The sequence below is a fragment of the Peromyscus maniculatus genome, chromosome 8, assembly GCF_049852395.1.
Source record: "Peromyscus maniculatus bairdii isolate BWxNUB_F1_BW_parent chromosome 8, HU_Pman_BW_mat_3.1, whole genome shotgun sequence".
NCBI lineage: Eukaryota > Metazoa > Chordata > Mammalia > Rodentia > Cricetidae > Peromyscus > Peromyscus maniculatus.
The window spans coordinates 46,926,144-46,939,836 of NC_134859.1; the positions used below are offsets into that span (position 1 = coordinate 46,926,144).

At 41.9% G+C, this 13,693-nt stretch overlaps 1 protein-coding gene across 15 annotated transcripts in view; it reads left to right on the forward strand.

The window, feature by feature from the left end:
• The window catches only part of Pigl (phosphatidylinositol glycan anchor biosynthesis class L), a 61,805-nt gene that overhangs the window by 9,263 nt on the left and 38,849 nt on the right, over window positions 1-13,693 (forward strand). For 9 of the 15 annotated variants that reach the window (XR_006075426.2, XM_006973557.4, XM_076542589.1 and 6 more), the window contains exon 2: window positions 5,459-5,558. The exons of the other annotated variants lie outside the window; for them this stretch is intronic. Coding sequence is in view for 8 of the 9 variants with exons in the window: in XM_006973557.4 (XP_006973619.2) it covers window positions 5,459-5,558 (100 nt within the window). In the remaining variant the exon portion in view is untranslated. The remainder of the gene's footprint in view (window positions 1-5,458; window positions 5,559-13,693) is intronic. 15 annotated transcript variants of the gene reach the window in all.

A 13,693-nucleotide genomic window follows, 5' to 3' on the forward strand; every position in this document is an offset into this window, starting at 1 on the left:
CCCGTATTTCTTATCTATCCTCTGCCATGTGGCAGTACCTTCTTTCAGCATGGCACATTTATCTTCCTTCTTTTTGTGTCTCCTCACAACCCTGAGACTCCTCACCTTCTTCTTCCCAGCATTTTCTTAGTCTAGTTCTCCTGCCTAACCTTTCCTGCCTAGCTATAGGCCAATCAGTTTCTTTATTAAACCAATCACAATGACATATTCACACAGTGTAAAGGAATATTCCACAGGGTACAAAGCTACCCAATAACTAACAGAAAGACATGCCCCTTCATAAACACTTGTGCTGATGAGTTGACCACTAGATTATTTATTAGAATTCAAGACTTTTTTATGTGTATGAATAAGTTTTCCTACATGTATGTAAGTGTTCCACATACATGCCTGCTGCCTGCAGAGGTCAGAAGAGGGCATCAAATCCCCTGGCACTGGAGTTACAGGCAGTTATAAAGTGCCATATGGGTGCTGGAAACTAGACCCAGGTAATCTACAAGAGTAGTAAGTGCTCTTAACCACTGAGCCATCTCTCCAGCTCCTTACTAGAACTTTATACATTAAAAATGTATGTTTACAGCCGGGCGGTGGTGGCGCACGCCTTTAATCCCAGCACTCGGGAGGCAGAGCCAGGTGGATCTCTGTGAGTTCGAGGCCAGCCTGGACTACCAAGTGAGTCCCAGGAGAGGCGCAAAGCTACACAGAGAAACCCTGTCTCGAAAAACCAAAAAAAAAAAAAAAAAAAATGTATGTTTACTTATCTTTTCCTTATAATTACTTTAGACATTGTATGCCAGATAATCCTATATACAGCCCCTATTTTATTTTTTTAACATTTGTTTTGTGTTCATGTGTGTGTGTGTGTGTGTGTGTGTGTGTGTGTGTGTGTGTGCGCGCGTCAAAATACTTGTGGAGGTCAGAGGACAACTTGCAAAAGTCAATTCTCTCCTTCCACCATGTGGAACCTATGATCAAACTCAAGTTGTCAGGCTACAGTAGCTGCCCTTACCCAGTGAGCTGTCTCACTGGCCCCCACAGCCCTATTTTAAAGCTACACTGTGTATACATGCTTGTAAAAATGCTGTTGTGAAGCCAGTACATGCTGGTAATCCCAGCAATTGGGAAGTAGAATCAGGAGGTCCAGGAGATCAAGGACATCCTTGACTGCATAGCTAGTGCAAGGGCAGCCTGGGCTACAGGAGACCTTATCTCAGAAAGACAAAAAGACAAAGAAGAGGAAGGAAGGGAGGGAGAGGGGGAGGGAAAATGCTGGTCTTAGCTGGACTTGGTGATACATACCTATAGTTCCAGCTGCTTGGAAAACTGAAGCGGGAGGAGTCACTTGAGGTCAGGAATTAGGGCAGTCTGGGCAGCTGTCTTGCTGGTTATTTACTTAGTTGGAGTGTTTTGTTGTTTTGTTTTTACAGTACTGGAGACTGAGCCTGGTGTCTCTGTACTGAGCTGCATCCCCTGCTGAATTAGATTTGGGGAAGTAGTTTTGTTTCGTGTCTGTGTGGTAGGTGTGTGCCTGTTTGTTTTTGTGTTGATACAAGGTCTCATATAACCCAGGCTGGCCTCAAACCCACGATATAACTGAAGATGGCCCTAAGCTTCTGATCCTTCTGATCCTTCCCCAGGTCTGGGGAAGGAGGGAGGGGGAGTAAGAAGGTGGGGAAGTGGGGGGGGGTCAGCCCCAGGGCATGCTGGCTAGCTAAGCACTCCAACTGAGCCAGATCCCCAACCCCTGAACTGGAGTTGTAAGTGTAAAACTGGATGAGTTGATTAAACTATAGGAAGCTATAAAAGAAATGCCAATGCAGTATTGAAGAAGAGATCATTTCAGAGATCAAAGGGAAGTTCTACAGTGACGAGCATTACCTGTGCGCCATGTCAAGATTCAGGTGTAGAAAAAAGAGACAGCAGCGCTACCCTGATTACTCTGCTAGAAGTGTTGAGTGGATGTGCTCAACAAAACATCAGGAACCTTGAAGAGCTTGGTGTTGGAAACACTTTTTATAACTTGACTTCAGTGAGCAGACACTGTTCTCCTTCCATCTGAGACACATATGCCAGTTATCATGAGAAAAGGTCCCTCAGCCTGCTTGGCTTTGTTAATGGCCACCTGTAAGTTACAGGTCAGAGGAACTAACTAAATTAGTATTTCTCTGAATGAAATACAAATACAGTCCAACCTTTGGGAGTGGGGGAAAGCCACAGCACTTACAAGTATGGCAGATTGGCTAGTGATAATCTGACATATGGCAGTGCTTGCTGATCTTAGCTGAGTGGATGTGTGCTTGGTGCTTCCTGATCTTAGCTGAGTGGATGTGTGCTCGGTGCCTCCTTTTAGGGGCTGGAGAGATGACTCAGTGGTTAAGAGCACTTGCTTCTCTTCCAGAGGACCTGAGTTGTACTCTGGACCCATGTCAAGTGGCTCAAAACCATGTAACTCCAGCTCTGACACCCTCTTCTGGCGCCTCAGGCATTGGAGAAACACACACACACACATACACATTTTTAAAAATTTATAATAGTTCTACCAGGGCCTGGAGAGATGGCTCAGAGGCTGAGAACACTAGCTGCTCTTCCAGAGGTCCTGAGTTCAATTCCCAGCACCTATATGGTAGCTCACAACCATCTGTAATAAGATCTGGCTCCCTCTTTTGGCCTGCAGGGATACATGCAAACAGAACACTGTATACATAATAAATAAATAAATCTTTAAAAAAAATAGTTCTACCAAATTTAAAGGCACAATTTATATTTTTATAATAACTCATAAGATTTTTAAAAATTTTTATCAAATTTATTTAGTGCATGTATGTATGTGTATGGGCCTGTGCATGCCATATGGAGGTTAACGGACTCTATTGTCTCCTTCCCCTGCGAGTCTTGATGTTCGAACTCAGGATATCTGGCTGGGCATCAAGGCCCTTTACCTGCTGAGCCACATCACCAGTTTCCTGGAGGAGTTTTATTGAGTGAAACTCTGGTTTCTGTTGTCACTGTTTCTGCATTTGTGTCATAAATATGACATAAAACTCACTATTTTGAACATTCTTAAATGTCGGATTCAGCAGTAGCAAGTACCTTCACAAGGTTTTGTAACTATCACCTCTGTTTCATCATTCCAAAGAGAAACTCTGTAACCCATTGAGCAATAACTCCCCCTTCCTTCCTTCCTTCCTCTAGCCTCTGTGACTACAATTCTACTTCGCTTTCCGTGGGTTTGCCATGGGTTTGCCTGCTTAGGTGCCTTACATAAATAGAATCATGCAGTCATTATTATTTTATACACAGCTTATATTACCTTAATATTTTTTAAAGCTCATCAATATTGTAGCATGATTCAGAACATTGTTATGTTTGTATCAGGATCTCACCATGTAGCCCAGGGTGGCCCCAAATGCAGTATGTGGCTGAGGAGCCTCAAATTCACAATCCCCCTGTCTTAGCTCCCAGAATACTAGAATTATGGCCTAGGCCACCATGCCCGTCTGCTTTATTCCTATTTGCTGGGGGAGGCAGGAGTTACAGTACTGGGGATTGAACCCAGGCCCTCACACATGCTAGGCAGGTACTCAACCACTGAGCTGTATCCCAGCTCCACTTCATTTGTTTCCATGGCTGAGTAATGTTTTTGTTCTGTGTAGGTATCTTTTTTTTTTTTTTTATTAATTCCTCTGTTGATGCTGCTCACTTAGATTTTTACATTCTGGCTGTTGTGAACAACATTGATGTACAAGTATCTATTGGCATAACTGTTTCTAATTCTTTAAAGTATGTTCTTGTGAATGTAACTGTTGAGTCACATTGTGATACAGTGTTTAAATTTCTGAAAAGGCTAGGCATGGTGGTTCATGACTTTAGTCCCAACAGAAGCAGGTGGACCCAGCTTGATCTTCATAGCAAGTTCTAGGCCAGTCGGGACTACATAATGAGACCATGTCTCATAAACAAAAAAAGTAACTAAATAAATTTCTGAATAATTGACACACTTTTTGTACTGGCTGGTTTTATGTCAACTTGACACAAGCTACAGGAATCAGAGAGGAAGGAGCCAAAATTGAGGAAATGCCTCCATAAGATCCAGCTGTAAGGCACTTTCTTAATTAGTGATTAATAGGGCAGGGCCCAGATGACTGTGGGTGGTGCCATCCCTGGGCTAGTGGTTCTGGATTCTATAAAAAACAAACAAACAAAAAAACCAGACTGAGCAAGCCATGAGAAGCAAGCCAGTAAACAGCATCCCTCCATATCTTCCTTCTGCATCAGCTCCTGCCTCCACATTCCTACCCTGTTTGAGTTCCTGTCCTGACTTCCTTCCATGATGAACAGTGATGTGGAAGTGTGAGCAAAATAAACCCTTTCCTCCCCAAGTTGCTTTTTGGTCATGGTGTCTCGGTGCAGCAATAGAAACCCTAACTAAGACACTTTTCTATGGCAGTTGTCCCGTTCTGTGTTCCCTCCAGCAATGCACTAGAGTCCCAGCTTTTACTTCATCCTCATCAACACTTACAATTTTACATTTTGGAAAATAACCCATCCTAATTGGTATTAAGTGATACTCTATTGATATTTTCCTGATAACTAGTGGCGATAAGTGTCTTTTCACGTGCTTGTTGGACATTTATTATTTCTTTGGAAAATTTCTAATTAAGTCTTGCTTATTTTTTAAATTCTAGTTATTTTCTTTCTTTTACTTTCTTTTCTTTTTAGCTAAGGCTGACCTGATACTCGTTATATAGTCCTCAGCTTCCCAAGTGCTGGAAGTCTGAGAATGAATAATCATTCTTGCTGTATTTGACCTGTCAATCACTTCACTATTTCCATTAGTCCTCCAATAGTATATATGAAAGTCTTTATTGAATCCTTATTGTCTTAAGTATTCGATTGTAGTTCAGTTATTCTGGGTATACCTGTGTTGACAGGACTGTATCCCCTCATTCTATGATGGTAGAAACTTGGACCTTTTCTCTTCAAAATACAATTTTTAAAAAAAAAAATTGATCATAATAAATTTTAGGCCAGCCAGGACTACACATCAATGTCCTGTCTCAAACAAAGCTGGTAAAGGGAAGAGAAAGCAAACCCTGCTTAATTGAGTGCTTTAATGTATTCTAAGTAACCTTCCAAGAAATCTGGTGACTTACTTAGTCATGATCCGCATGCTACAAGTCAGAGAGCTGAAAACAGTTGCGTGTATGGTTTGTTTAACTTCCCTGATCATGCATACATAAATAGATACATCAGCATTGCAAATGGTGGTGCTACCATGTATTCTGCTAGTCATCTGCGACCAGGACTACCTTCACATTAAATGTTCTATTTTCTTCAACTTCCTATCATGGTCATGGCTTTTTCAGACAGTTTAAATCACCTAGGGAACAAGATACATTAAGAATGAGTGAGCCAATAGGCCTCTACTGTTAAAGTACCACTGTATCTGTTTCCTCAGGAAATTACTACAATCAAGGAGAGATTCGAAAGAAAGAACTTTTGCAGAGCTGTGATGTTTTGGGGATTCCACCTCCAAATGTAACGATTATCGACAACAGGTAATTTGTCCTTTCATAATGGAGAAGTCAGTTGGCAATAAATATGTATTGGTACACTGAAGAGACACAGACCTAACGTGAGTGTAAATCCTCATTTCAGAGGTCTGCTTTACTTTTGCTGTTGATTGGTTTTGGTTGGTTTTTCAGACAGGGTCACAACGAAGCTGGGGTGATAGTTATGTGCTGTTTGGATCAAACCCAGGAGTTTGCACATGCTGAGTCCTTTACCAGCCCAACTCCATCTCCAGCCTCCTGTACCTCCTCATAAGTTTTCTGTCCCAGGCCTGGAAGCAGCAGTTTCTCCAAGGCTTGGTTGTTCTTTGCAGGGGAAACGTGTAGAGACTCTTAGCTGCACAGTGTTAGGGTGTCAATATTTCTCATTGTTACCTGACCTCGGGAATGGGCAGAAGAACTAGGACATCTATCTTCGTTTGTTTGTTTGTTTGTTTTGGTTTTTCGAGACAGGGTTTCTCTGTGTAGCTTTGTGCCTTTCCTGGAACTCGCTTTGGAGACCAGGCTGGCCTCGAACTCACAGAGATCCGCCTGCCTCTGCCTCCCGAGTGCTGGGATTAAAGGCGTGCACCACCGCCGCCACCACCACCTGACGACATCTATCTTTTAAAGAGATGGAAGAATCAGGAATTTATACTGATGATTACAATAAAAAGTATTTCAGGGTTTTTACTTAAAAATCCTTCATTTTTACAACTGAATTTTTTTATCCTATCCTGACCATCTTGTTTTCCAACAACATAAACATAATTACTCATTTTCTTTTTTTAATATTGTTAAGAAGTTGCCAGGTCAAATGGATGGAACTAGAAAATATCATCCTGAGTGAGATAACCCAGACTCAGGACAAACATGGTATATACTTAAGAACATAAGTGAATACTAGATATAAAGCAAAGGATAACCAGACTGCAACCCACAGAGCCAGGGAGGCTACCTAGTAGGGAGGACCCTAGGATGACTGTGGCTTATAATAAGTTTTGGGTTTGCCCAGTAACTGGGCAAGCTTTAGTGAAACATTTCACTATTAGAATAAGAATTTGTATTATTATCAAATTAGTATCAAGCTGATGAAAGGATATGCTGGCTGTATTTTCAGGAGGGGAGGCTAAGCTTTTTAGATTATAGTTTAGCCTATAGAAAAATGTCTGCTGTAAATCAAACAGTGAAGGGGAAGATGAACAGGAATCTCACTTCCACAACTTAAGTAAAACATAGCTCTATGAACAGATGAAGATAGATTTCTTCTGTATCCCAGAACCTAATCAATATTTATATGTATAATAAATATGTATATTTATAATTATTTGGCTTAAAAGGGCTTATTGGGAAATGCTACCATTTTTACTACTTTCTACAGAGAAAATATTTTCCAATTTCAAATAACTCGGGACTTTAGAATTATAACCTGTTTTTACGTTCCAAAAAAAAAAAAAAAAAAAAATTTAAGTGGAAAATGCTGAAGGACCACTGAACTCGATGTTGTATTTACATATCTATATCTGTATAAAATAATGATTATTAATGTTTGTTTTTAAAGGTGAAGTGCAAATGTGAATTTAACAAGAAGTTGTAGATTTTCAACACTGTACACAAACTCCTTTGTTACAAATAAGTAGTTATACTTCTAAAAAAAAAAAACGAAGTCGCCAGGTGATGGTGGCACACGACTTTAATCCCAACACTCTGGAGGCAGAGGATCTCTGTGAGTTCAAGGCCAGCCTGGGCTACAAAGTGAATTCCAGGAAAGACACAAAGCTACACAGAGAAACCCTGTCTCTAAAATCAAAAACAAACAAACAACAACAACAACAACAAAAAAAACTTGCACTGGGGTTGGAGAGATGGCTCAGTGGTTCAATTCCCAGCACCCACATGGTAGCTCATAACTATCTGTAATTCCAGTTCCAGAGGACCTGACACCTATAGCAAAACACCAATGCACATAAAATTAAAAAAACAAAAACAAACAAACAAACAAAAAAAAAAACCTTGCACTGTACCAATTGGTTTCATGAATTTCACGCTTAAAAGATCTCTCATCAGTGTGTTCACATACTGGGGTTTATGCTTGGGTTTTATTTATTTATTTTTGAGGTAAGGTCTTACTAGGTAGCCCTGGCTATCTTAGAACTCATTGTGTACACCAGGCTGGCTTTGAACTTACAGAAATCCGCCTGCCTCTGCCTCCCTAGTGCAGGAATTAATGGTGTGTGCTGCTGTACCCAGTTCCTAACTTTTTCAAATGTTTCTTAAAATATTTTGCCTCTAGGAAGGCTGAGATAGGAATAGTGCCATGAGTTCAAGGCCAGCCTAGACCAACAGAATGACAGAATAAGACCCTATTTCAAAAAAAAAAAAAAAAAAAAAAAAAAAATGTTTAAGTGCATCAGGGAATAAAGGCACCTGCTATCAAACTGGGCAACCTGAGTTTAATCCCCAAGACCCATGTGGTAGAAATAGGGAACTGATTCCTGTACGTCATCCTGTGACACAAAACATACACAAAGATAAATATGAATTTTTAAAAATTTAAACTGTTTATATATAATATGTACACACATAAACATACATGTGTTTAATATTTGCTCTGCTGGTTTTTAATTACATTTATTTAGAGTGTGTGTGCACACGCACACACGCAAGTGCATCAGAGGACAATTTGTGGGAATTGGATCTCTCCTTCCATCATGTGGGTTCTAAGGATGGAACTCAGATATCATCAGGTTTGGTGGCAAGTGTCATCACCCTCTGAGCCAGGGGTCTCACTGGCCCTGCTATGCCATTTGTAGAGAACAGAAGTGGTAGATGAAGGAATTGTATCTCTTCTAGAGTCTCTATCTCACTTTTTCCCAATGCTCACTGGCCAGGAGCTCACCCTGTTTAGCGTTGGCAGGGAGCACCAACCGGTGTCAAAGGTGAATGGATGACTTTACAAACATAGCTGACTTCATATTTTGGAACATACAAAGGAGGAAGACGTGACTCACTTGTCTAAGAAGTGCTCCCTCTTGTAAAGATTCTAGATATACACTTCGCCAAGGAGCAGGAAGACCTGCCAAGTAAAGAGCTCTCCAGTCCCTACACCAGGAAGGGACCCATCATCTTTATCACTTGTTTATCTTTCTTTTCTACATCATCTCAACAAACTTGATCTCAATTTGTTTGGGGTTAGGGTGGGGGCAGCTTGTTTCTTGATCGTAGAAGATTAGAACATGAGTATTATTGGCTGAGGAAAGGGTGTGACCACTCTGGACACAGGAACGAAATAGATGACAAATGAATGTTTGGTCTGCTGGGACTGTTTTAGATAGTTTCAATAGGAGGGTCTCTCCCACCCAAAGTTATCCAGAAACAAAATGAGTCCAGGATAGCTCAGCAGCAGCATCAAAAACTCTTCAGTGGTTGTGAAAATTTTACCATAAAGGTACCATAATTAGGCCAGGTGAGGCGGCACATGCCTTTAATCCCAGCACTCTTGAGGCAGAGGCAGAAAGATCGCTGAGTTCAAGGCTAGCCTAGACTACAGAGCGAATTGCAGGACAGCCAAGGCTACACAGAGAAACCCCATCTTGAAAAAAAAAAAAAAAAACATAATTAACTGGGCATGGTGGTACACTCCTATATAATACCAGCTGAACAAGGAGAATCATGAGTTTAAAGCCAGCCTAGCAAGATCTACCATAATTTATTTAATATTTTCCTGCTATTTAGATTTTTCTAATGATTTGCAGTTTTGAGATGTATTAGTAAATCTTTAAACCATTAGAAGATTACCCAATAATCAACTGGTAGGTCAAAGAATATGACTTGCAACTTTATTTAGTTGCTTCGAAAGCTTTTTTCCTGTGCTGGAGACCAAACCTGAGCCTTGTGCTGCTCAGCAAATGCTGCCTCCTCGGCTCCTCCCCAGCCCCGCAGCTCTCTCCATCCAGGAGTGAAAGCATTCTTGCTGTTTCTGTAGAGGAATCTTAGTTTTTGTTAGTGTTGTGAATAAGGTTTTTATTGGTCTGTTCTTTAACTTTTTAATTACATTCATTTATGTATGGTATGTACACATGTATGATATACATTCATGCTATTGTGTGTATGTGTGTGTGTGTGACATGCATGCCATGATACTCATGTGGAGATCAGAAGACACATTGCAGAAGTCAGTTCTCTCCATCTACCACGTGGCTCCCAGGGATCAATCTCAGATCACCAGGCTAGAATAGCTCTTTTGGAAAATTGGCGCATTTTTATTTTGCATGCTTATGTGTTATAGTGTGAATGGATGTGTGTTCTCATGTGTTGGGGCACACATATATGTGCATGTTCATCTGTGTACATATGTATATAGAGGCCTGAGGTTGACATCATGCGCTAGAATTAGGACAAACCGCCACACCCAGCGGGCATGTATGTGGGTTCTAGGCCCTGAACTCTAGTCCCCACTCCTACATGGCAAGCACTGTATCCACTGTCTCTCTCCCCAGCCCCAGAACAGCCCTTTACGTCCATATTTCTATTGCCCATCCTTTCAAAATAATCTACTTTTTTTTAGCTGGGCGGTGGTGGCGCATGCCTTCAATCCCAGCCAGGTGGATTTCTGTGAGTTCGAGGCCCACCAGGGCTACAGAGCGAGTTCCAAGAAAGGCGCAAAGCTACACAGAGAAACAAAACAAAACAAAAAAAACTATGTTTTTTTTCTAGCTGCCCTAATTTGCTTTCTATTGCTGTGATTAAACACACACACACACACACACACACACACATACACGCACACACAAGCAACTTAAGGAGAAAAGGGTTCATTTTAAATTAGGAGTAGTACCTGCCCACGGGTGGTACCACCCACAGTCGCTGGACCCTCCCACATTCAATCATTAAGAAAATGCCCCACCGATATGCCCACAGGCCTCTGATGGCGGCATTTTCTCCATTGGGGTTCTCTTCCCAGATGACCCTAGTTGACAAGAAAACAACTAACTAGCACACTAGCGAAGATCATCCAGCTGCTACCTGTTATCTTGTCCAGCGCTCCAAAGCCACTTCCACATTTTTAGTTATTATTTTAGGATATCAAAATCTGTTTTACTCTGCCTGGGCTGCCCTAACAAAACACCACAGACAGATGGCTTAAACAACAGAAACTTATTTCCCCCAGTAAAGGGGGCTGGTTTCTGGTGAAGGTCTCCTTTACAGATGGCCACCTTCACACTGTGCCTTCACACGTGGAGCAGGCACGTGGGCTCTCCAGTTCTGTAAGACTAGGACTTCACCCTTGTGACCTCACTTTACCTTATTTACCTAAGAGCCATGTCCAAATACAGTCACTCTGGGGGAGAGTGCTTGAACTCAGTATGAGTTGAGAGAAAGTGCAGTTTAGTCCGTAGACAGGTGCAAGCCTCTTAGCTTCTCATTCCATCCGACTCTAGATCTAGCACATAGAAAAATGAAAGGGGGAAGAGAGAAGCTTCCTTCAGAGAGGGCCTGTAAGCTGTGATGATAATAAGCAGACACAAAGCCCTTACTATGGAGCCAAGAAATATACTCAGTACATGATCTTGCTTAATCCTGAAGGTGACCCAATTATTTTCCATTTTACAGATAAAAATTTGAGAGGGTCAGGCTGAGGCACTTGCTCACGGTCACTCAGCCGCCAGGCTGAAGAACTGGCATTTGCACCAAGGCCATCCGGCTGCAGAGAACACACTTGAACCCGTATATTTCCAGGCTACTCTGTAGGCGCAGAGTACGGAGTCCATACTCCTGGCTCCATACTTGCGAAGGCCACATCACTTCGTTTGCAGGCCAACTCTGAGACAGCTTTCATCAGCTTTGTTTTGTCGCACACCGAGAAACGAGAGCTCAGCGAAAGTGAGAGTTTGGAGTTTTAAGAAATTTAAGAAATGGCAATTCTCGAAAAACCAAAAAAAAAAAAAAAAAAAAAAAAAAAAAGGAAGGAAGAAAGAAATGGCAATGCTAGGTAGGGCTTCAAAGACAGAGCGGGAGATAAAATAGATCCTGACTTTCTAGAAGTAGGTCACCGCTTTGTTAGTGTGTTTGAAAGACCATCCTAGGTTTAGGGTGCTTGTGTGTGGTCAGCTGTTCATTCTTGTGGCTCTGAGCTTCAGTGCTTGATTTCAGGGATACGTTTAGCCAGAAGGACACACCCAGATAAACCCTTTGTGGGCAAGACTGTTTTCAAGGGAAGAGTATGCTGGCCAGGTTTTGTTAATATGGCACAAATTAGAGTCATTTGGAAAGAGGAACCCCAGTTGAGGAATTGCCTCCATCAGACTGGCCTGTGGAGCTTAATTAGTGATTGATGTGAGACCATGGGTGGTACCAGGGCTGGTGGTCCTGGGTGCTATAAGAAAGCAGGCTGAGCAAGCCATAGCGAGCCAGTAAGCAGTACTCCCATGGCCTCTGCTTCGGCTCCTCCTCCAGGGTACTGTTTTGAGTTTCTTGGCTTTCCTCAATGCTGGACTGTGACCTGTGAGCTAAATAAACCCTTTCTTCCTGTAACATGCTTTTGGTCATGTTTTATCATAGCAACAGAGGACATAAGGCATAATCTCAGTCATTAGAGAACTAAATGATTACTTACCTAGTTCCTTTAAAGATAGGTTTTGCTAATTGAATGAGTCATATACTATTAAAATACATATTTCAAGATGGGCACAATTGTACACACCTATAATTCCAGCACTTAGGAGGTAGAGGCAAGAAGAGTTTAAGTTCCTAGTTTATACTATGGCTCAATGCTAGCCTGGGCTACATAGGGAGACTCTGTGTCAAAAACAGAAAGAGAGCCAGGCATGGTAATGCATACCTTTAAATCTCAGCACTTATGGGACAGAAGTGGAGGTAGACATATCTCTATGAGTTCGAGGCCAGCCTATTCTTCATAGCGAGTTTCAGAACTACATAGTAAGGCTCTGTCTCAAACAAACAAACAAACACATAGAGAAAGAAAAAGCAGTTCCATAGATGTTATTAAATGTCCAGAATAAGAAAAGCATCAGGCTACATTTTGAAGAAAAAGAAAAACAAAGTATAGGATACGAAAATAGGTGTTGATGACGACAGTTATTGTGCCTACATTGGTCAGCCCTTCACTGAACACATGTGAGCCAACTGAACCCTAACGCATCATCGTTTTCTTCAATGAAAATGTGAATCCTTAACTTACCAGTTGTTTTTAACCTTGTAGAAGGTTCTAAAGGAGAGCATGGTGCTTCTCACCTGTTTTCTGCCCCTTTGCTTGTTTTGTGGTGCTGGGATGGGACCCGGGGCCTCACGCATGCTGGGCAGGTGCTCTTCCAGAGTCATACCCTCAGCCCTGCAAGCATCTTTCTGAATCTGTTTATTTTCCCATCCTATTGACTAGCCTACATCATTCTAAGGGGCCCAGCACATCAAAACATCTTCCTCTTTCTCAGTGCTTATCTTAACAGCAGTGTGGCATTAAAAAGCCTATGGCTTTAATAATTTAGCTGAACAAGGAAACAGAATTACTGTCCATTGAGGAGCGTGAATTAGCCTGGCTTTCCAGCATTTCCTGGAAGTGTTTTCCAATAAATCCATACAGATCATATAGTGAAAAGAAAAGCCAGGAGGCAGAGCTAGCACCACTGGACTGTTTGTTAAATCCCTCAACCCCTGCTCCTCCTATTCCAGAACCTTCCTCCTTCAGTAGGAAACCAAAAGAGAATGTACTCACCCCCTCTTATTGTGCAAGATTAAAATAAAACCTGAAGTCCTTTTCTCCGAATGCACAGAGGGCCTGGGCTGAGGTTCAAAGGCACAGTTTCAACACTGGTAAAACTGGGCAGGGGCTCCTGGCTGCCAAAAGGAAGCAAAGGACTACAATGTTTCCTAGAAAAGAAATCAGGGAAGAGAGTGGACCTCCTGACAGGGAGGCACCATGGGAACACGCAAGCTGCTTTCATATTTCTTTAGACCTAGGTTATTCTGAGAAATGAAGAGACATGATTAGAGGAATCAGTACAAAGTAAGTTGGACCAGGGAGGGACCGCCTTGAGAAAGCGTGGGTTTGCATCTAACACTCTGGTTTAGTCTGGTGTGTTCCTTTTCTCCTTACTGGGACTAAATACCTGCCAGAGGCAACCTAA